At 41.4% G+C, this 24,008-nt stretch overlaps 1 protein-coding gene across 2 annotated transcripts; it reads left to right on the top strand.

Moving 5' to 3' along the window:
• The first annotated feature begins 204 nt into the window (after positions 1-204).
• Positions 205-20,589, top strand: LOC137274004 (sodium- and chloride-dependent glycine transporter 2-like). Of its 2 annotated transcripts, XM_067806954.1 has the most exons (16): positions 205-247; positions 465-654; positions 5,995-6,115; positions 8,449-8,580; positions 9,674-9,895; positions 11,205-11,370; positions 11,649-11,787; positions 13,373-13,507; positions 14,090-14,193; positions 15,252-15,376; positions 16,110-16,222; positions 16,756-16,887; positions 17,461-17,560; positions 17,746-17,846; positions 18,350-18,505; positions 19,472-20,589. In XM_067806954.1, exons 2-16 carry the CDS (start codon positions 643-645, stop codon positions 19,637-19,639), a joined length of 1,926 nt encoding a protein of 641 aa, XP_067663055.1. In that variant the 5' UTR covers positions 205-247; positions 465-642; the 3' UTR covers positions 19,640-20,589. The 2 variants fall into 2 exon arrangements, with proteins under 2 accessions (XP_067663055.1, XP_067663054.1); XM_067806953.1 differs by lacking the exon at positions 205-247 and having other exon boundaries at positions 310-654.
• The last annotated feature ends 3,419 nt before the right edge of the window (positions 20,590-24,008 follow it).

Here is a 24,008-nt window from a genome sequence, read left to right as displayed (position 1 = left end):
GACCATCTTGTTACTATGGACATGTGGTAATTACTTGAAATATGCACGGTCACGTACCTGCATGACCCTGCCATAATGTTGCTTATATCATACACTAACGCGACTTAACTAACGTAAAGAATGCCTTTACGGGACGTTACTTTATACGTTGCTGGTTTTTTCGTTTTGCACAATAGTTTCACTTTCCCAGTCGGAATCTGTATTGGTTGATTGTTCTCTTGTGAAGCAATGGCCGCTTGTTTCACAGGTTCTGAAAAGCAAAGTCACTCAAGCTCGCTGCTGATAGATCTAACCTCTTTCATATGTTGCAGACATTCAACGGACTTTAATAGCTACGTTTTATCATTATTTCGCTTTCATTCCCGTAACAATATGCCCCAAGACAGGTTGTCGAGCTCGTGTTGATAGCGAGCTATAAACCTTTACCAGTTGACGGTCTTCATTTATGAATATGCACGTTTCAGAATCATCGTCCAATAGGTCACCAATCCACGACTCGTCGTCCAGGCAAGAAGCAACGAAGCGTAGACACTCACCCGCATCGACGTACCGCTCCAACCACTCTGGTTCCCGTAGCAGGACGGGGCAGGACGGATTTTACCTACACGCTGTTAAACGAGGATCGTTACAGGATCCCCCAAAATGGCTGGAGAGGTGAGTCCATTTGTCAGCAATATTAATTTGTTGAAAAATATGTGCACTAAAATCGGAACATTTGGAAAATATAACTAATTAAATAAAAATAAATAAAATATTGAATTGGGGATTGCTTAAAGAATCACCCATATTTGTTTTGAAAGAAATGCCTCTAAAGAAAAAGATGGAACTAGGGTTTTAGGCATCAACTTTATCTTATTATTTATTGGTGAGATTTTACGTTTTGAATTAAATTCCGAACCATCATGGAATAACCATTGTTTCAACTAGTCCATGAATGTAAGATATACACTCACACAGAGAATTGTATATCCACAATCACGCTCCCCTTTTTTCTGACACTCAGACAGATTCATTTAGAATCTGACTGTTGCGCGCAGCACAGTTGTATCGTAGAAACAATGCGGAAATCAAATGACATCCTATAAAGTCACGTTTTTTCATCAGCTTAAATACCGATTAAATACCCAACGACCCCCCTACTATCCAAACTATTAAGAATTAATAGTTACGGATATAGTCATAAATACATTTACAAGTTTTGGATACAGGATTTGAAAACGGAACAGAAGAAAATAAATTCCATTATATTTGAGAGAAGGCCGTGAATGGGTGGCGCTAAGGACGACTGAAAGGTTTCGTGTCTCATGTGTATGAGAGGGAGACGACGTCTTGCTTTCCAAATCAGCGTTTTAGGGTGTTGCTGTAGTTGCGTATGTCCCTGGTTAAAGTACTGTCAAACTTACACCTTGACGGTGTCTGCAGCATTGCTCCCATTGGAGGAAGACATCGGTATGGCGTGTAAGGAGATGCCCGTAGTTTTTTGCCTTCGGGGATTTCACAAGTATTTGTTGGTTTTCCCAGATATGTTGCATAAAGTCCTTAATGCTCTACTCTTCGGTTTGTTGTGGAGCTATTTATCTGTGATGTGTTTTATCGTATATTGTTTTATAAAAACATTTTAAGATCTTTATGCAGACAGTTCGTTAAACATTTTAGTATTTAGTTTAATCAAAACGTTAACCCTGTGTCAATGAACCATCGCGAGGCATGGCCAGATACTCACTTAAAGGAAACTACAGACCGATAACTAATAATGACAGATCTCATGTTACTCAGGGTCTCTAATAAATTCCCTTTCGCCAAAACGCAAGTGTTATGTTACCTGTCAAACGCGCGCGACGCTGTAATAATACTGTCATATGAACGTCTAGGGGTAAAGCGCTTGGGGTAAACGTTTGACGTTTCTTGAAGGGCACGGAATGTTGTTAATTCGTCTTTAAACGCCATGCTCAGGCCATGGAAAACCTACCCCTATGAAATGGAAATGAACCTACATAGTGCCTGCAATAAAGGCAATAACATGCATAAATGTCAGCATTTCGTGCCTTCTTTCACTGGCTGGAGAGGCCCAGATGCTGGCATCGCGCCAAACGGCGTTTGTGTTTTCTACAGACGTTGTTGTCGTTCGTGGTGACCCTGGCTGGTGTGACTTTCTCCTGAGCTCCTTTACCTGACAATAGTGAAGAAGTTCGGCTACAGTCACAGGTGGTGATGGGCGAGCTGGCTAAAGCGCCAGGCTAGTGATCCAGCGAGATTGAGGTGTCAGGGTCCGGGTGTAAAAACCTTGGAGTCAACTTTGTGTGCAGACTATTTCCGTGTTGTCGCAACCCCTTATGTGCAATACACGACCTTGTGCACTTACAGGAACCCACGAATCCGTTGGTACATGACCAGATGGTGGTCACATGAATAAGATTGCATAAGAATAGCAGAAATATATTATCAAATGTTTTTACTTTGTTAACATAATGCTATTCACAACTGTAACGTGGATTCTAAAATGCTTCGGTGAAAGATCACTGGCGCCGACAATACTTTATCAGACGATAATCTGCACTTTTTGCATTACGTCACAATGTGTTCACGTCACTGCGCTATTCCAGACTGCCCCCTCGTAATCGAACGTTTTTTGCATTACGTCACATTGTAACCGACGTCACGATGGATGTCAGCTGCCATCGCCTCGTACAGCCTTCTACAGTAAACTGCTTCGTCGCATCCCGTTTCTTGGTTTACAGTTGCATCAGACAGCTAACATTACGTTTTTTTTTCCCACGTATAAAATGTCTCGTAGTTAGACTCAAAATCTTACAGAGACATGGTCATGTTTGCAATGTTTACATTCCCACGATGCAATCGTGGAATGTCGCTTGACTTGTCAGCTTCAGCTGAATGTACTGATCTAAACTTTCCTTGGTATTAGAAATGAGGCGGTCATATTGCCTTGTATGGTTTAAGAGAATCACAGATGTGATTAAAATGATCTAGAGAAGATATTTAACCCGAACATAAACCATCACGAAACTGTTCATCATTTGTTTTTCTAGCAACCTTTGTCTTAACGTAGGGGGCTGACACGTCAAAAGTACAGCGCGTCAGTTAGCCCTGTGCGAGGATTCTTAATTTAGGTCACAGAGACCGTCGTTGTTTTCTGCTAAAGATTAATCGAAATTAGGCTTAGAAGTTATTGAATACGGCATCTTAGAAAAGAAATACAGTTCACTCTACCACCATGTATAGTGTAATAAAGCACACTTTCGCCCTAAACTATTATAACGTTAAAGCACTGGGACGAGGGCGAAGTATTATAACGTTAAACACAGGCAAACTGTAGCGCAAATGTGGTTGCGCAGCGTAGAGAAAATGGCCAGTCTTCATACATGCGAGCGAAGCGAGCAAAGGTTGGCAACGCACTTCCCTCGCTTCGGTTCAAAAAGTATTTTTCATGTCAAAATAAAACATCGCCACCATCAAAGGTACACTCCCATTTCCTCACTAGGTTGTACTCTCCGATTTCCAACCCCATATTTAATAATTACTCACGTTATGTTATGTTTTATTCAACATTTTAAGCGCCACTCGAGGTATTCAGTTCGTTCTTCGCCTCCATTACCCCTGCCAGCTTCCGGATCAACGGAGTGAAGGAACAAGAATAAGCAAGAATAAAGATACACCATACTGCCTAATTTTATCATGATTCTGTTGGATTGTATGTCGCATTCTCGTGTTCTCGCGATTTCGTGTTTTTGTGGCCTTATTTGACAAGTCGAGTTTGCGAGATTGCGAGATTTGACAGCATGTACAAATGTCGCATTCTCGTGTTATCGACTTTTGACAGAAACATGCTCTGTACCAAAAACACGAGAATGCGAGATCGCGAGAACGCGAGATTTGGCCAAAATCTCGCGTTCTCGCACTTTTGGCTTTTAAGGCTTGCTTCCAAAGGTCGAGATCGCGAGAATGTCCCTTACAGTATTCCATATGTATTTGTCTTAAGTGTCGGCGTTATTGTTAGATCTTTTGTAACATTTATTCTATAATAAACACACTTCTGGCGTAGTGGGCGTATGAAGCATGGGAGGTAACTCTTTATGTATTCCATACGGAAGAATAACTTGTTCCATCACTGCTTTGAACCGGAAGCTGGCAGGGGTAATGGAGGCGAAGAACGTTCTGGTGTACCAACAGTGGCGCTTAAAATGTTCGATAAAACATATTTGACGTGAGTAATTATTAAATATGGGGTTGGAAATCGGAGAGTACAACCTAGTGAGGAAATGGGAGTGTACCTTTGATGGTGGCGATATTTTGTTTAGACATGAAAAATAGTTTTTGAACCGAAGCGAGGGAAGTGCGTTGCCAACCTTTGCTCGCTTCGCTCGCATATTTAAATACTGGTCATTTTCTCTACGCTGCGCAACCCCACTTGCGCTACAGTTTGCCTGTGCGTAAAAGCACTCGGACGTGCACATCCTCGTGCTTTAACTATAATAGTTCAAGGCGAAAGTGTGTTTTATTACACTATACATGGTGGTAGAACGAACTGTATTTTTTAAATATCATTACATTGTTGAAAGGAGAGCACGATCAGCTGGTGTCCTTGATTCATCACAGTAAACGTCTTGTTGTATAAATCAACCCATCCGGGATATGGCAACCTCATGATTCACGCAGATAATTTAATAATCCACCTGGGGCATTATCAGCATATACATGCATTCATCTTCGATATCTCCAGTGTATACATTACTATAAATCTTCACCATGTATAGAACGGTCAGATATTACCTCCCTTAGCTGACTTCTTATCCAATCAGGTGTCTACGCTGGGAAGTCGAGCGTACCAAACTTAACTCGCTTTCGCGGATGCAATTAGGAACGAACGTTTTCATTTTTGGTTGTCCTTTGTTGAGTCCAGACTCAATTATTTACTCGATTATGTACAGACCGTCGCTGGAATAGTGCTGACTGCGGCGGAAAACTCAACTCACTCACTCACTCTATGGATAGTCAACTTCATTACTGCAGTGGGTGCGATATTTCGATGTAGGTACTAATACCATTATCAAGCATATGATGACCTCGACATGCTTGAAAACGATGTTAGTACCTGCACCCAAAAATAGCACGAATTGCAATAGTCAAGTTGATATCCGGAGAACTTGGCTTTTCTTCACCCTGTCAAAACGACTGATTCAACAAAGCCATTGTTCGAATGAAATGTAGTTCTAAAGGCTAATTATCAGTCTTGACGTCGATACGCCTATATCACTTAATTGTCATTATTCTTGCTGTTAGCATATATTCCAACTGTTCATGTGGGTACGGCGGCGAGCAGGATGGCTGTGCTTGGGAAACGCCTTGAGTGGTGACTGGGGATTGGCCTGGACTGCAGTAAAGTGTCGACCATCAGTCGCTGTTAGAAAAACTGAGTGACCATGTCACGGCAATACTTGTGGCGTATGGTCTGGCAATACACTCATTAATCAGCGTCATCAAGTGTCACTTTAGGGTTGATGGAGATTTCAATATCTCTAGTTGTTTTGTGTATACTTTGTATTGAAAGGAAAATGGAATGAAAGTTTATGGCAACCACGTTTTGAACATTGGTACAAATATGCAATGCGATACTAACATTCACTCACTCACGCACCGCCTCCGTGGTGTAGTTGTTAGAGCGTCCGCGGGCTCAATTCGGGTCCGCGTCACACCAAAAGACTTTCAAATATGGTACTTCTTGTTCCCTGCCTGGCGTACTGCATTAATGGATTAAACAAGGACTGGTCGGGTAGGAGTCAGTATAATGTGTCTGAGTGGGGTTTTCATGCTTAACTGCAGCATGGCATCTTATTGAGCTAGCGCTAAAACCAACTTTGGCTGGGCTGGTACAAACATCCACACATACACATGCACATCGTCACATGAGAGAAATACTATTAAGTATGAGGTTAAACCCTACGCCAACTCACTTACTCATGATGCTTCCGTCGCCAGGAGACACAAGAGCGCGGCAACTGGAGCCGGAAGATGGACTTCATGCTATCCTGTATAGGGTTCGCTGTCGGTCTCGGCAATGTGTGGAGGTTCCCGTATCTGTGCTACAGAAACGGAGGAGGTACGTGTGGTGCTAAAGACAAATTACCATGTTGTGTCCAATACTCGTACGCGGATCCACTGAAACATGTTTCGGTCCTTGGTTTGGAAGAACTATACCATTTATCGCTGGTTTCACATTAACTGAAACACCGAGAACAAGTAGGGTTGGTCAAAGTTAACGCTTATCACCTACCGTACATGCATTTGTTTCACTGTTCCAAGTACAGGGCTTACCCCATTGTAATACAAACCAATAATAGTGATTTGAATCGATGCTCGCTTGTTTAGCATTTTCTTATCATAAGATGAATAAAAATCATCGACTGGCAAAATTATGAAGACACGCAATCTTAGTTTCATTTTATTTGATTTACCATTTTGTTTAAATTGACATTCATCGGTACGTGTAAATTTCATCGCAAACAGACTATAGTGTCCATACTACAGGCTGGGACGAGTAGCCCGAATACCTGGGACGGGTTGGGGGAAAGACTTCCTGGACATTTTAAACAAATGATATCACCAGAATATACATTCCTTATATGGTAACGAAGGGTTTTAACTTTTTAAAAAAAATTGTATCTAAACATATTGAAATACATATTCAAAAATGCCGCCGGAAGAAATTTTTAGAGGGGATACGGGCGGAAGTGTTACCCGGGTGGGTAATGAGTTGGACTCGTCTCAGTATCTTGACACGTTTAGATTATGTGACTGATACAGTAAACAATGTAATATGTTATTCTGTCATGATTAAAACGTATTATCCCTGAAGATTTAGACATACTTTGCAGTCACCTGTTTTGAAGGACATATATTGTTAAGGCATTAAAAACTGGAAAGTTTAGCCCCTGAACCGAAGAATAAATTAATTACCATTTCTTACAATTTTGATGTCAGGAAAAACCCATAACGGGTATCCGGGTAGGGTGGGGCAATATGGGTTGAAGTACCCGGGTAGACAATTTGGACCGTCCCAGCCGTAGTGCATACATGTACTGCTGATATCGACTTACAAAAAGTCCAAAACTTATACGTTCTGTCTAACGTACGTCCACTGAAATTGCCACATAATGTCGGGTGTGGCGGCAGCTGTCTGGGTCAAATATTGTATCAAAATCTGACAGTCACTCGTTCAATGAATTGTCTCCATAAACTGGTACAGACCCATAGCCGCAAAGTCTCAACTGTCGTTACACCGATATACATGTGTATATGAGTGAAACATGGCGAAAGCTAACAGATCCACGTTTTATATGTCAAACAGTTAGGGTGATATATGGTGGTTTACAAACACATGTATCAGACAATAGAAACGAATACCTGGCAGAGAATTAGGTCAAACATAAACTAGACTCACATCAACACCTTTACGACTGCTTGAAGGCATTACAGTGTGTATGGTGAGTGGAACAAAGCGACTGATGCTTTTTCTTACATTGGCTATATGGATGCATTACCTGTAAATCTCCTCTAAAAGTATTAAGTTTCATTTTAATCGTCGAAATCACTGTAGGGTGAAGGGAATTAAAAAAAGTACAAATATGAGCACACTCGGCCTAGATATGTTGTAGCTTGTTGCAGTGTACGTCAGTGTTGGATATCTGTTTATGATCATTCCAGGATATATGAACGGAGACGATAGTACAGGGCATATCATATACAGTACATCATATATATATACCGGAGATGGTATTGCAGGATATATAAACTGGGATGATATTGCAGAATATATAAACTGAGGTGATATTGCAGGAGATATAAACTCGGTTGATATTGCAGGATATTTAACTGCGATAATATTGGAGGATATATAAACTGAGAGGAAATGACAGGACATATAAACGGAGACGGTATTGCAGTATTTATACACGGAGATGATATTGCAGGATATATAAACTGGGACGGTATTGCAGGATATATAAACAGAGATGATATTTCAGGATATATAAACAGAGATGATATGGTGGTCTGTGCAGAATACATACACTGAGAAATGAGCTTAAATGACATCGTCAGTGTAAGACGTTACATACATTCTGCTCCCTATAACGGATGTTTACACCGATACTAAGAATCTGTAGAACTGATCAATGTACATTTGTGCATTCTATCTACTACATCTATAGGTTCACACTTTGGGGCTGCGTTCTAAGGTGTCAGTGAGTCAGCTGACACTTGACAGCAACCGAACCGCAAGTTTCTAAAAAATGAAATCTCATAAAAGAATCGTTCATGTTTATGTGTTCTGTTTCTACACTAACCAGAGTTGTGTTACTTTTGCTGTTCAGTACAATACCGGGAGATATTTTCGTCAAGTAAAGTTCAGTGGGCGTGTGTGATCTGTTCCAGCCACCTTCCTCATCCCCTACCTCATCATGTTGGTCTTCGCTGGGTTGCCCTTGTTCTACCTGGAGCTGGCCCTGGGGCAGTTCGCCTCTGAAGGCCCCATCACGGTGTGGAAAATCAGCCCTGCCTTTACAGGTGAGTTAAAGGTGGCTATCACATCTGCATCTGCTACTGCTGCTTCTGCTGGAAGTTCTTCCGATGATAAAATATGATAATTGCACTTGATTATTATTAAATACAGCACAAAAAGGGTGAAGAGGGGATGTCGTGAAAAGGCTTAGTAGCTTTGACTTACAGGAAGACTTGGAGCAGCACTTGATTGAAGCGTTCGTACAAGGTCGAATGCTGACTTTAACACTGGCTTGATTTGCAAACGAATAACGTGTGAACAGAGTTGACACCCTCGTTTATAAAAACGAAAGTCGCAGGCTTGATCGTTCGAGAAGTTTCGTGATATGACGGTTTTTTGTTTGCTCAAAGCTGCTGAAAGAACGCCACACGAAGGTGATTCGAGGACAGTGATGTGCATCTTGAGTATTTGATACCCGTCGTGAAGCACGGAAATCACTCCGACAGTACAATGATTCAAGAGCCAGTTGCAATCCATTGGGCAGTAGTCAAATTACGGACATTCGTTTGTCAACTGACATATCATCTTGTTGCTAGTGCCACCCATTTGACCCAGTTTTTATTTAGTTATCTGATGTGTTTGATGTTTCCTTTATTGTCTGTCATGATTGTCTTTATTGTCTGTCATGATTGTCTTTATTGTCTGTCATGATTGTCTTTATTGTTTGCCATGACTGACTTTATAGTCTGTTATTATTGTGCATATTGATTGTCATGATTGTCTTTATTGTCTGTCATGATTGTCTTTATTGTCTGTCATGATTGTCTTTAGTTTCTGCAATGCACGATTGTCTGTATTGTCTGTCATCATTGTGTTGCTGGAGTAGAAGTGCCTGCAATGAAATTTCACATTGTGCTGATTGCAATATTTTTCAGAATTTGGAACAGCTTGTTGTCTCCATGAGCCATTCCGAATTAATTTCCTAATTCACACCGTAACACTATGACTGCAAGTTCCGTCTCACTTCTTCTCCTTAATGTTTTGAATTTGGAACAGCTTGTTGTCTCCATGAGCCATTCCGCTTCAATTTCCTAATTCACACCGTAACACTATGACTGCAAGTTCGGTCTCACTTCTTCTCCTTAATGTCCAACACAGGTATTGGTTTCGGCATGTTGACCATCAGCGGCATGGTGTGCATCTACTACAACGTCATCATCATGTACTCCATCTACTACATGTTCGTCAGCTTCGTCAACCTCGACGACACGGTTCCTTGGGAGACGTGCAACAATACCTGGAACACCTTCGCGTGCAGGACGAAGGCTTACCCTGATCTGAATAGCATGGACGAGGACAACAAAACAATGACATTGTTTGGTAAAGACCAACTAACTGATGTTCTGTTTATATATACCTGCGTACTGATCCACAAACCGTTCGTTGTTGCAACCCATCGTAACGTTATACTATATATATCATGGTTTTACGAGTGAGTGAGTGAGTGAGTATGGTCTTACTCCGCCTTTAGCAATATTCCAGCAATATCACGATGGGGACGCCAGAAAAGAGCTTCACTCATTGTACCCATATGGCGAATCAAACCAATGTCTTCGGCATGACGCTTTATTCAGGCTACCTCGTGGCCCCTGTAGAATATGAGTGAGTGAATATTGTTTTACGCATCGTCACACCTACCGTCTCATGGGATTGAGAATGGCGTAACGCTACGGACACTTTGTGGACACTAAAATGACGCGGTTCCAATAATCAACATGATGATCTTTAACATATTATAAAGCTCAGTATGTAAGTAATTGCACATATGTGCTAGGCGTGTTGCCAACATCAGGAATGTGCAGTAGGACACACGTACATAGCCTTGACAAATGGATAAATTTTGTTTATTTCTTCCTGCATTGAAGATTACAGGTTATTCAATAACATTATACATGGACACACATATGATTGTAATTCAAATGGCAACAATACATAATAACCATTCAGTGAAGTGAGGTTAAAAAGATGATACCATTCATAAAATAGTGTGCTAAATTATATTATGTGGAACATACTATCTCTCCATGTTTTGAATGGAATGTCCGAGAAACAGTCGGGTACACCTCCAAGCATATAAGATATAATGACATTATCATCATAAGAGCACCAGTCAGCAAAGGTATTATTTATTATAAAATATCTATGTAGCGCACATATTAACCCAACCAGTACATGGTCAAGGCGCTGTTGTGTTTCCCTCGATATTTGGAGGCATGTCTCATCGGCACATCGTATTATCAATCTCACCTCCCTGGGGGTCATACAGCCATTGCAAGCCACTAGCTACACCAGGTTATATTTATATCAATGACACAACTTTCAAACAATTCATTCTTTCAAACATCGTTATGGGACAGAACAATTGGATGTGTTTGCCAATGCCATTTGCTACTCTTCCACACTCTCATTCAACAGAGTTGATTTTACTTTGTTTTTCTGTTTTGAGACCGAGTTTTGTTGTTGCTGACAAATCTGTAATTCTATTTTTCAGTAATAGCTAGTTTAAATGTTACGCAAATCAGATTACATGGGGTACTGAAACCTCATCTCGTCAACACGGGAGTTTTCGAATCCTGAAACATGGTGTCATGCCAACATAGGTTACTTGTGATATTTCTTCTCACGACAGACGAGATTTACAAGGAGCCATGCGTAGCAGGCCTTCTCAGCAACATCTCTGAAGCCTACAACACCACCCTGACCAACGTTACTGAGCTCAACTCCACCATGATACAGGACGATATCACCAAGAGCTGCATGATCAAATACACAACGGCCAGCGCAGAATATTGGGAGTAAGAGTCGATTATGACCATCGTCATACAGCTAGAGTATTGCTGAATTCGGCGTTAATAATTTCAAGGCGCATCCCATATTTAGTCACTAAAGGGAGATAACTTTTCTTGGCTTGTTTGTAATGATTTCCCAGATTCTCTACAGTGATGATTGACGTGAACTGACTTAATGTGTACACAATGACAATGCCATGGGTAAGACCTATGTTCATATAGCCTTTTGTATTACGATGGAAACAAGATGTACACACATATCTTGAATGACATTCCTCTTGCAGACGCTACGTTCTCCGTGTTCATGAAGCCAATGGTTTCGAAGACATGGGTGGTTTTAGTTTGAAGAACGCTATCACCCTGTTTTTCGCCTGGATGCTGATCTTCTTCTGTCTCATGAAGGGAGTCAAGTCATCCGGCAAGGTATATGGACGTTAAAGGTCACATGCAACCAAAAAATCAAACACAATCAAAACACAATTATCACTTGTTCATGACGCCTAATATACATTGCTGCTTGTTAAAACACAAATAAACAAAATTATAAGCTTACAGTCGGGATTCAAAAGTGCAATATTTTGTACTTGGGCTTACTTCCTTCGAAATGAAGCCCTCGGGAGACCGAACCCAGTCATAGCGGGTGGCTGTGCACTCAAGGGTAACGACGACTTCCGATTGGCTGTTTCTTTTGCTGATATGCTGAGGCTCATTGTGTGTACAGAAAGATGATCTGTTTGATGTTCCTTTTATAAGTATGGCTAGTCACAAGAAAGTAAGATTCTTTTATTGTACTTGATGCATCGTTTGATATACCGTTGTCAAACAAAATCATTTACACTAGAAGAAGCTGTTATCCATAGAGAATGTATATAGAGATGTGGGGTTTTGTAAAAGCACGTTCTCTGAATTTGAGTTCGATCAAATCAAAAATCAACTCAGCACAGATGGTGAACTACTGCGTGACTAGAAAGTGTCATTCGTCCAAGTACAAAGCAGGACTTGAAACTGACAAGAGTTTGCACCAGTTTCCGTCAAATTCAGTCATCCGACAGAAATGGCTGTAGTTTGTTTGCAACCCACAGTCACAAAACCATGTCATGTGTACACGTACCACACCTGTCTAAGTACATAATGGCGACAGAGACAGGGCCCGGGTGCACGAGTCATAAATCAGTTTATTTTGTTTATGGCGTATAGTGTCAAGTTCAAATTGCATGTGGTCAAAGACTGAAGCTGTCTATTTTATATTGTCTTTAGCAGACAGGTAGGCAGACATACAGGTGTCAATAAACCAGACATTGAGCTTTCTCTGTGACAGAGGCTGACTTACTACAGTCAACAAGTTTTTTATGTAACGAGTAGATTATTTACTTGTTTGTGTACACAACCAAGATTAGACTACTGCTCACGACCTCATACTCCGAGCATGCACACTGTTTCAAGCTCCGCGAACCTATTCACTGTTATGGGCGCAGCGCAGCTGTTGAAACCAGTTTCCCCCCCCAGCGCTGGGGGAAATTTAGTGAATCGTTTGAACTCCGATTTCGCGGGCTTTATTTTCATCGCGTTTTTTCAACTTTATAGACTGAATTGGCACTTTTCATGATTTGTTTCGGTAAGTGCATACCTAAAGGTATCAGAATCTGCAAACTTGTGTTTTACGTTGCATGTGACCTTTAACGAGAGCGATTACGACGCTAAATGAGCCACTACCGCTTTACCCCACGCTTGTACAACCGTTACAGAGGCGGTGTGGTAGCCTAGGGGTTAGAGCGTTTGCTCGTCTCGCCAAAACGCCGGGTTCCATTCCGCACATGGGTGAAGTGTGAAACCCATTTCTGGTGTCCTTCGCTGTGTTTGCTAGAATACTGCTAAAATGGGTGTCTGCACAAGGCAACCACACCGCCCACCTTTTAAAGAAGCCTTAACCCAACCCGCTCACTAAATCAGTGATATCTCTCTGTCTAATGTTGCCTAATGCGGAATTCACCCCCTGCATGTGTTCTAGGTCGTGTATTTCACCGCCACCTTCCCCTACGTCATCCTGATCGTCCTGTTGGTGAGAGGCCTTACCCTGCCTGGGTATGAAAAGGGCATCGAGTTCTATATGATTCCCATCCCAGAGAAGTTGAAGAACGCAAAGGTGAGCATTCGTCTCATCCCGGTCTGTGTGCAATTCTCCGGGTTGTGCGTTTGTAGTGACCACATTGACCACATCTCAGTCCGTAGCTCTGTATGATCAATAAATAGCCACAAGTGTCAATTAACCGTTTGCATATATCATTTCGTCCCAATCCGTAGCCGTTATGTATCTCTTCTATTTATTTTGTATTGTGTATCCCACTGTCTCACTTCCAAGTCCATACAAAACTGTGTCTATATCTCCAGTTCAAACGTAACCCCACAAGTTAATCCATCCTCTGTTTGTGTCAGGAAGTAAAGCTGTAACGGGACTCCTGGGCTGATTCTTCACATCAGCACAATGCTGGAAGCTTGCAGCTGTTCATGGCGTCATAATACTGCGGAAGAATCCCGATCATATCATAAATATGGCTGTCACTACATGACTGTAATAATCTGTCATTACACTGGACCTTGTTGTACTCTTATGCTCACAGTGTCAGTCACTAGATTGTCAGGCCCAGAGTGATAACTGCGTAAAACTAAAGTCACCCACTGTAGTTTTGGTAGTTCAGTGTAGCTGTGCATTGTCCTTGCACTGTAGGTATGGGGAGATGCAGCTTCACAGATCTTCTACTCCCTTGGGCCAGCATGGGGTGGTTTGCTTACCATGTCCAGCTACAACAAGTTCAAGAACAACTGCCAGCGGTGAGTACTGGTTCGAGTCAGCCCATACCCTCACCTTTCTAAACTTAAACTAGCAGCCAAAAGAAGCACCATCAAAATAAAAACGACTGTAAATAATGTCATAATAATTGTCAGTCTGGTTGAAAATAGCTAAAAACAGATCTCTCGAACACAACATGTCTATTCCCAGTGAACACTTTAATGAATGAACTTTAATGACGAAAGCTAGTTCCAGCTCCTCGAGGTCTTTCCCCAAATGAGGACCTTTGGGAACAGCAGGGTCGTCATATTTCTGGAAACGCCAAAATCGGTCATTGGCGATGAACGCTTTGGCAGCTGCCCTGCAAAGGGAATAGCGTCGGATCTCTAATCAAGACGTCAGAAGATTTGCCTACTTATTTCTACGCCGTGTTAGGGCCTGCATCACTGCAAGTGGTGATGACAATATGTGCTGCCCAGAAAGCTATAAAAGCTCCCTGTCGATTCTGCATTGGTGATCGAATACTGGATAATGCACCCCAATGTCATTCATGTGATATTAGATCACTATCTGCGTCGTTTTTCTTCTTGTTATCTAGTAAATACTGTTGCTGAATTATTGATTTTCACAACAGAACATTTAATATTACCGTATTTTACTTGAGGTTTGTTTTGGACCAGACAAATATTTGGTAGCGTTTCTGTTGGACGCTAGTCTCTCTCCCTCTCTCTCTCTCTTTCTCTCTCTGTATATAATTTAGTGTTTTGTATGTGAAAATGACCGTACGGTTAAGGAAACCGGATTTCCGGATTGGTGAGTAATTTTACAACGTTGTGATTTCGTTCTAAGGAATTTTCGTTCGGAAGGCGAGTTTTCCGGATATCTGAGGTTCGGATAAACGGGTCACGACTGTATAGATAGATAGATAGATAGATAGATAGATAGATAGATAGATAGATAGATAGATACGACTTTGTATATATGTTGAACCTATGGATTTGTGTTGATTTCGCCTACATACTTATATGGCTGATATAGTGGTGATGCGACGTCCGATTTTAACGCACTCACTCACATAGCCATTATGATATCTTTGCAGTGACGCTGTTATCGTTGCGCTGATCAACTGTGGAACCAGTATCTTTGCCGGGTTTGCCATCTTCTCACTGCTTGGGTTCATGGCTCACATCACAAACAGACCAGTGGAGAGCGTTGTTGACACGGGTAACGTGTGCACCGCTGCCGTATTCGCATTATCTTCGTGCCCAAACATATACATGATATTCATGTGTGGTAGTCACACGTACACACATACATCGCCAAAAAACGCTACAATAATCACCCACAATCGTCAACACACCGACATTCACAGACTGCAATCATCACCCACAGTCGTCAATACAGGCCACGACAACCACACACAGTCATCAACACAAACCACAGCCAAGAAGACCAACCACACGATTCAACGCACAATACACAGTGACCCACCCTTGTTTACTGTATTCTCACCCGACACATTTATAGGTATAAATACAATGTTACCTTGGTAAAATGCATTGGCCACCATATAAAGGTTATGAGAGAATTTCATAACATAATAGGTCATTTTTTTTGTTTCAAACATTAAAATACTTTTATCCGGTTAACATAAAAATATCAGAACCATTCATGCTGCAACAGTGAGTGAATGAATGCTTTATTATTTAGTTTCACATCAGCATAATTTCACCCACACTGCGAAGTGAACAATCTATCTAATTTTGACATTATCTCGGGTCGATGGTACTAATTCCAAAGTCGAATGATCCAGATTCTTGGTGCCTTGTGTTTCGCATAAGAGGTGCCCTCTAGGACACAGTATTGTTAATGAAACACGCTCAAAGCAGCGTGTTGTCTAGGTCACTCAATTAATTAGAAAAAGATTATTTCCAAAGTTGTATTTTCATTCAAATAGGTCCCGGCTTAGCGTTCATTGCTTACCCAGAAGGCATTGCACAACTCCCGGTGTCTTCCCTTTGGGCCTTCCTGTTCTTCTTCATGCTGCTGACGCTTGGACTTGACAGTCAGGTACTACCTCTCCATCACCTACTCTAAAATACACAGCACTTCCCATTTGCCTCTGCTATAACCTGAAATGTTATACTGAGATATTTTTCACATTAATATGGCAAAGTAAACCAAAGTGATTCAAATCTGTGGATCATAACGACTATGTTGAAACACATGTCCATGAAAGCAGGTGCAATAGCTATTAGATCATCTCATCATCTGAAAATGTTAAATATTAAGTTCATTGTATTTCATTAAAGGATGCTTGGCATCTGCTTCGAACTAAATACCTTAGGATATGCGGAATGGCCACACTAAATGCTTTGTTAAAAAGGTTAAAGTCTTATGATATCATACACTTCCGGGAGTCCAAGTATTTCGTCTCTTGCATACACGTCCGATACTGCGGCATATAAATATAGTTAATTTACTTTTTAAAAATAAGTAGATCAGAATGTATGTGTGCAAAACATGCGCGCGTCTGCGTGGTTTTCTTGCGTGAAAAACGCATAATTCTGCGTTAACGCGTACACTGCTCTCTGTGTGCACAGTTCGTCATGATGGAGACCGTCATCAGTGGCATCTCCGACGTCTTCCCGACGTTCCTCCGGAAACACAAGACACTTTTCACTCTCTTCTGTTGCCTCGTTGGTTTCATTCTCGGGCTGCCTCAAGTCACAAAGGTAAGTTCTAGCTCACTGAATCTATGAACGTGCTGCCTCAGTTGACAAAGGTAAGTCCTAGCTCGCTGAATTTATAAACGTGCTGCCTCAGTTCACAAAGGTAAGTCCTAGCTCGCTGAATCTATGAACGTGCTGCCTCAAGTCACAAAGGTAAATCCTAGCTCACTGACTCTATGAAAGTGGTGCCTCATGTCTCAGAGGCAAATCGTAGCTCATTGAATCTATAAACGTGCTGCCTCAATTCACAAAGGTAGGTCCTAGCTCACTGCCTCAAGTCACAAAGGTAAGTCCTGACTCACTGAATCTATAAATGTGCTGCCTCAATTCACAAAGGCAAGTCCTGACTCACTAAATCTATAAAGATGCTCCCTCACATCGTAATAGTTGCGTTGAACTCGTGGAAACTATCGTATTGTGTGATGCCATAATTGTCCGACTCAGAAGGTGTGTAGGGCTCCACAGAATGGAGCTATTATGACTATCTGGGTCTGAAGTCTTTTGCTTTAATATTACAATTGTACTATCTGTATCAGGATGTTGCAGTTATACAAGCATACAAAATGTATTTTCTAGGGTGGTATCTACATGCTACAACTGATGGATTGGTATTCCGGCAGCTACAACCTGATGCTGGTGGCCCTTGCGGAGATAATATGCATCATGTATGTCTATGGTGAGTGACAAGCAGAAGCAAGGAAATAAAAATATGGATGCATATATGTGATTTCAAATTGACGTTTTCGTCACTCAAACCTCACCGCAAATTATTATTCTGCTATTCAAAGTCGCTCTATAGTTCTGTCAGTTGTCAAATGGTCAAATGTTTTTCTTGGTTATCCTAATGTTGACTCTCCCTAGGCTTCAGGAACTTCATGTGTGACATCGAGATGATGGTCGGCAGCAAGCCCAACATCTATTGGCTCGCCAACTGGCTCTTTCTCACACCTGTGGTGATTGTGGTAAGTAGTAATATAATTATGTAACTTACTACCGGTATGTATTTTATACCAGATGAGTCACGTCACCTAATCTTTCCTGAATTTTAATCGGATGTTACAGGTATACTTAACCCATTTCTGCAGGTATCTATTGTCACATTGTCCATCTCATTGTTCTTGTTCATCTGGCCTGCTAACCCATGTTTCCCTACCCTTTTCACTGTTCTAGTTCATCTCGTCTGCTAACCCATGTTTCCCTACCCTTCTCACTGTTCTAGTTCATCTGGCCTGCTAACCCTTGTTTCCCTACCCTTCTCACTGTTCTAGTTCATCTCGCCTGCTAACTCATGTTTCCCTACCCTTCTCACTGTCCTAGTTCATTTCGTCTGCTAACCCATGTTACACTGCCCGTTCTCTCTGTTTTAGTCCATCTCGTTGGCTAACCTATGTTATACTGCCCTTCTGTCTGTTCCAGTTCATTTCGTCTGCTAAACAATGTTACACTGTCCTTCTCGCTGTTTCAGTTCATCGTGGTGATGTCGGCCACCCAATACATCCCTGCCTACTATGGAAGCTATGTGTTCCCCGACTGGGCCCAGGCACTCGGGTGGTGCATGGTTGTGTCACCCATACTCTGGATCATCATCATCATGATCATTCAGGTCGTCCGGTTGGGACCGGTGAGTACAAACAATGGAGTTCATCTAAAAAGAACTCATACAGTAACTTGATTCCACGTGAAAATAATGATTATTAATTAGTCCGTCTATACTGGCTAAATCCACACCAACAGCATGCTCATATCAGATGATTATGGTCATCATCACTAAGTTGAGTGTGAGTGGACCCTTTCCATAATGATAATAAACTGTACCATTATCTCGTTCATTACTTGTGTAGGCCAACCGACCATGGTACTATCAAAGGTCAATCGGAGAATATATGGCCATACGGCGATTCCCTGTGAGATGCATAATATGTTCTTCAAATTAAAGATATTACTTTGATACGCATTTGAATATTAACCTTAGATTGTGTTATAAGTATGCGTTTCTAGATTTCTGTCAACAAGTGATGATACCATTAACCGTATTCGACGCGGTAAATATATTGCAAAAATGGAAGGGGTGGGGGTGGGGTGCGGGGGTGGGTTGCGGGGGTGGGTGGGGTTGGGATGAAGGTTGGGCGGTTGTTGTAATTTAAATTACTTGTCATTCACGTAACAAAGACACCCTACAAAGATAAAACATATATCGTAATGCCTGGCCTATATGTAAAATGCATTGGAACATAATGATTGTCAACCATGAAATAAACCTTTTATTAAGAGTGCTAAAACCCTGATCAAACACTCACTGAGCAACTGCACCGTAAATTCTCAAAGCTCACGTCACTGTTTATGTGTTACACAGTCACCTCGATGAACATCTCCAAACTATAGTGCGTCCATGTTAAAGTAGCTTGTTTTGCCAGATGCTCAAGTACACAGAAACATATGTCAAATAACAGAGTAATTTAGAATCATCTCTTTCACTGCTAAAATACCACTGACTGGGAATAGATTAAAAAGCGAGCCACATTCATGTTTGTGTTCGCCACTCTCATGTCACTGGGTGTTTAATGCACATTACCATGTCCCTATCTAGGCCAAGGCTTTCAAGGCAACGCCGAGTTGGGGACCCGCCCGCCCAGAAGACAGGACCGGCAGATACGCCACCATCACTACCTTCGACTGTGTGGTCACGGAGAAGCCACCACTGCCATACGTGAATGGAGGAACAGAAAACCCAGTGTTCTACAACGAAAAGCTGTGATAGAACACTTTCTGTGACCAGGAACAGGCCTTTGTCCTGGATTCAGTATCGAATCCTGGCGTCTTATTCGCTTCTCCTCAGTGCACATTTATTGCTCATTTTTTTGTTTTTAACCTTGTTCTGTAACCTTGTAATACTCAATGGCCTCAAGGTGAACATGGACAGGCAGTACAAGGTATACGTGTACTGATTGTTGCTTACATATCCGTCAAAATACTCAATTTCAAGACAAAAGAAAATCTTAATTAGCTTCAGTCACGATTTGGTTTTCAAAACATTAGGCTGTTTGCCTGAAGTTCGCAATTCCCGACTTTGTCGCTTCCCTTGTGTTTGATTTTAAGATTTACAATACTGGATTTACATATACAATACTCGGGGAAAACTTGTAACAGTTTAGTGAGTGTTCTGGGTGTTCTCTTAGCATGACTAGTATTGATACACTTACATCAGAACCCAACAATTAACGTACACTGACAAGCTCGAATATACACTGTAACTCGAATATAACAGTGCAATGACGCAGCTAACAACGGGGGACTATTTCCTACCATAACTACTGCAAATTGGACTCTAATATTTTCAAAATCTTTTTCTGCTCTATTCGACTTTTCTTATATTGACATGTCCGTGTCATGTGTAGAGTAGCATTGCAATATATCTGATAGTTGGCAAATATGTCTACAGCTCTATCTTTGTTGTTATGAATTGTGTATAGGTCAACATGATATTTATGCATGCTTGACGCTAACAAGGGGTTAAATTCGAGATTCTATTTTCATATTGTGTATCTCCTGTTCATTTTTTAAAAAATGACACTGTTTATGTTCATTGTGATTCGGAGTTCTGTGTTCTGTAGAACATGATTATCATTGTAATTTGTACACGTCTGTCTAACTTTTTTTTATAAGTTTAAAAATATTTTGTAAGAAAGTCATTGTGAACAAACAGAACTGCTGTGGTTTGTTTTTCATCTTACTCATAAACACCTGTGCCACAAGTCGATAAATATCTCAACGAATCAAACCAAGTTATCGCATGAGGTTAAAACTGTGTTCAAGAGAAGTATCAATCAAGAAAGGCGCATTAATCACTGAGAGATTTCATCTGGAGTAATAACGAGGCTCATACGCTGACAAGGGACAACTCCACCATTACTTCCGGTCGGTTCTAAACACGAATCTTACATGGCCTAAATGGAGGTCAAGGCAGGATTTGTTACCATAGAAGCCCGTAAACATCTCCAGTATCTTTCTTCAAGGAACAGCAACAGTCACCACCACCGTCCACATTAAACTGTTTGTATTCCACGAAAACATGAATTTTACAAAAAACGGACACTACCAACATATTGTCAAAAACAACAAGCATTTGCGTAACTGAATGCCAAGATAGGATTTACCTGGGATAAAGTTGAAGAGGTTGCTTGTGGAGACTACAGTCCCACTAACTATAGCCAGAACGACAAAATGAAATACGACGGACAGTGATAGTTCAGAGAGACTTATATCGATAAATCGCGCAGCATTCCCAACTTGCCAATTACGAATTTGTGAAAGAAATGATCAGCTACAATGTCTTACGTTCACAACACGCTCTTGCACAACAGCATCAAGTTCGGACCATTAAGATTAGTACTAGATTAAAGATGTCCAGGTAAGATCCTAATATGGAGCATTCAGTTATAGATACATAGTGTCGTCGGGTATAGCGCAATTCAGTTATGCGTTACAGATGCCTAAACAAGCTCCCGGTGAAGAGACGATCACGTACAAATACCCAGATACGCTATGCTGAAGAGCAGACGACTTGAATATACCTTGACAACTTCCTAGTGAAGAGCAGATCAACCAATCCCTTGTTCGTAATCATGTGTTTGCTGATACATATACCTAATCCCAATCCTCTATAAGTACATGCCCAAGTTTAATGCCTGGATATATCCATTGTCATCGTATAAATTAGAGACAACATAACACTTGAACAGCACTCCACAATTATTGCCCAAGGCTACGGTGTGCTAAGTACACTCCAAACAGGCGAATAAATGTCTTCACATTAGAGAACATCTACCAGAGACTACATTAGTTAGGCATGACTTAGCAAAACCCATTCTTTCTTTCGCCTGTTCTTGCTTTATGAGAAAGGAATGTGCAAACGCATCGCTTGAGTGCACCGCTGGCTATCGCATTGCTCAAGAGAATCCCTTACACGCTTGAGTGGACGCACCAAGGCTTAATATATATTCTGTATTCCTATACCCTCAAACCTATAATACAAATGCATAATACCAGTTGAACATATGAATTTCAGCCACTCCCTTTAAACCTAAACTAATAAAAATATCCTTTACGCCGGAGAAACCAGTACCACTGTATCAAATGACCTGATTCGATATTGAATGTAGACGTAAACAAGGATATAAATAGTCCCATGTACTTTCAACAGCCTTTACAGCCACGCAAGAAACACATGGACAGCCCTCCGAGGTCACCTGTAGGGAGACGTTTCACAGCCAGTACATACATATTATAACATAGAGACGGTTAGTGTACGTCCTTGGTCTAGTATAGAGAAACAGTACTCTAGTCGAGTACAGCCCGTGTTTCTGGCCCATACTTTACTGTATATGTACCATTTAGTTATGTACCACGGCAACAGTTAATGGTATTGTTGTAAGCGTGAGACGATAAACCGAGACGTGCGAGCATGTTAAATGCTAAATTAATTTGTAACAATGACAGGAGTTCCTCGTGTTTTAACAAAACGCCAGACCTGATTACTATTCACAGGATTTGGGATCACAGGTTATTGTTGAATAGCCAACACACGACCTTGCTGCACTGGGCCGCAGTTGTACACTCAAGATCCAGGCTCACACACACACACACTCACACGCACACGCATATATATAATGCTTATTCCAGTTTCTCAGATATTTTAATTTTTTATTTTATTTTCATATTTACATTTTTAAAATTTCGTGCATTATTTACAACAGTATGCGTATATACAATTTGACATACATGAGGTACATATGAAACGATGTGCAGACAATGGGGTGATGTTACATAAATTGACTTTTTAGTGTAGTGTGTAATGATGATCAGAATTCAAAAACTATCTCGTTTACCCCAGAAACTAAATAAATATATATAATGTCGTAGTACTGCTTACTTTGGCCTGGTACATATCCGACATTCGAAAAATATCGTGAATGAGTGAGTGAACGAGTTTAGTTTTACGCCACTTTTAAGAATATTACCGCAATGTGACGGCGAAGGACGCCAGGAATAGGCTTCACACGTTATACCCACCTGGAATGTCATATGATAACCGCTGAGAGGTTTGTGGAAACCCCGTGGAGATTCGGGATGGGAACTGATACCCATAACTTATACTCGTTTTTACCAGATGACCAGACAAGAGAAGTAGTTGGTCGAGCCACGGACCCCCTATAAAGTGAATCGTTTGTCACAATATTAATCCCTGGCTTGCATGGTCCAGACACGATTATTTAAAAGTCGCCATGACACAGCTTGCATGTTATTGTGTTTGATGGAGGTTTAACTAAATAGCTGTTATTTACTACAGGTTAGTCACAGTTGTAATTACCCGTGAAGATACGGGTGAAGCAGCAGCAGCAACCCATGGATGTCCTAAGATGTGACTGACGGGTCGGATGGTCAAGCTCGCCGACTTGGTGGACACGTCGTCGTTTCTCATTTGCATAGATCGATGCTCATGAAGCTGATCATTGGATTGTCTGGTCCAGACTCGATTATTTACAGAACCGTCGCCATATAGCTGGAATATCACTGAATGCGGCGTTAGACAACACACGTGGTGCATGCTAGGTGCATCCTATGGAAGACTTAGTGTACACGTTAACATTATTTCTCGCGCAATCGTTCGTGATTCAAGGGCGCTTGGTTTATGGAAACATTTGAGACATCCGGATCTAGTTGTTGGGGAAATCCCACTGCCCGTCGATACACACGTGAGCCTTAATGAACCCAGGAGTGGTTGGTTACGCTTCGAGCGACATTTGTTTACTTTGTCGGTTTTAAGAAGTTCAACGCAATTCGTTTTAGAACAGGAATCTCGATTTGTAAACACCACCGGAGAGGAAATGTCAATAGTCGAAGTATTTGACTGGATGGAGACTGTGACGTTAACTCGGGGGTGCGTTAGCTTCGGGATAGTTCCTTCCTTGACCAATGTCAGTGAGGAGCCTTATCGGAGCTCTCTTTGTTTCTCACACTGGTTCGTCATCAACAGAACAACAGTATCAGTGAGTGAACAATGATGCCCCCGTAAATCACACCTAGGAAGTATTCCGAAAATAGCGACTCTGTATTGTTAAAAACGA

This window comes from Haliotis asinina, chromosome 2, assembly GCF_037392515.1.
Source record: "Haliotis asinina isolate JCU_RB_2024 chromosome 2, JCU_Hal_asi_v2, whole genome shotgun sequence".
NCBI classification, from domain to species: domain Eukaryota; kingdom Metazoa; phylum Mollusca; class Gastropoda; order Lepetellida; family Haliotidae; genus Haliotis; species Haliotis asinina.
This window is presented reverse-complemented; position numbering and strand designations above follow the sequence as displayed.

Bases quoted from the DNA above. Each gene is read 5' to 3' on its own strand.
- LOC137274004 (XM_067806954.1), top strand. The intron at 13,508-14,089 runs GTGAGCATTCGT...CTTGCACTGTAG, and splicing joins AGAAGTTGAAGAACGCAAAG to GTATGGGGAGATGCAGCTTC. The intron at 18,506-19,471 runs GTGAGTACAAAC...GTCCCTATCTAG, and splicing joins AGGTCGTCCGGTTGGGACCG to GCCAAGGCTTTCAAGGCAAC.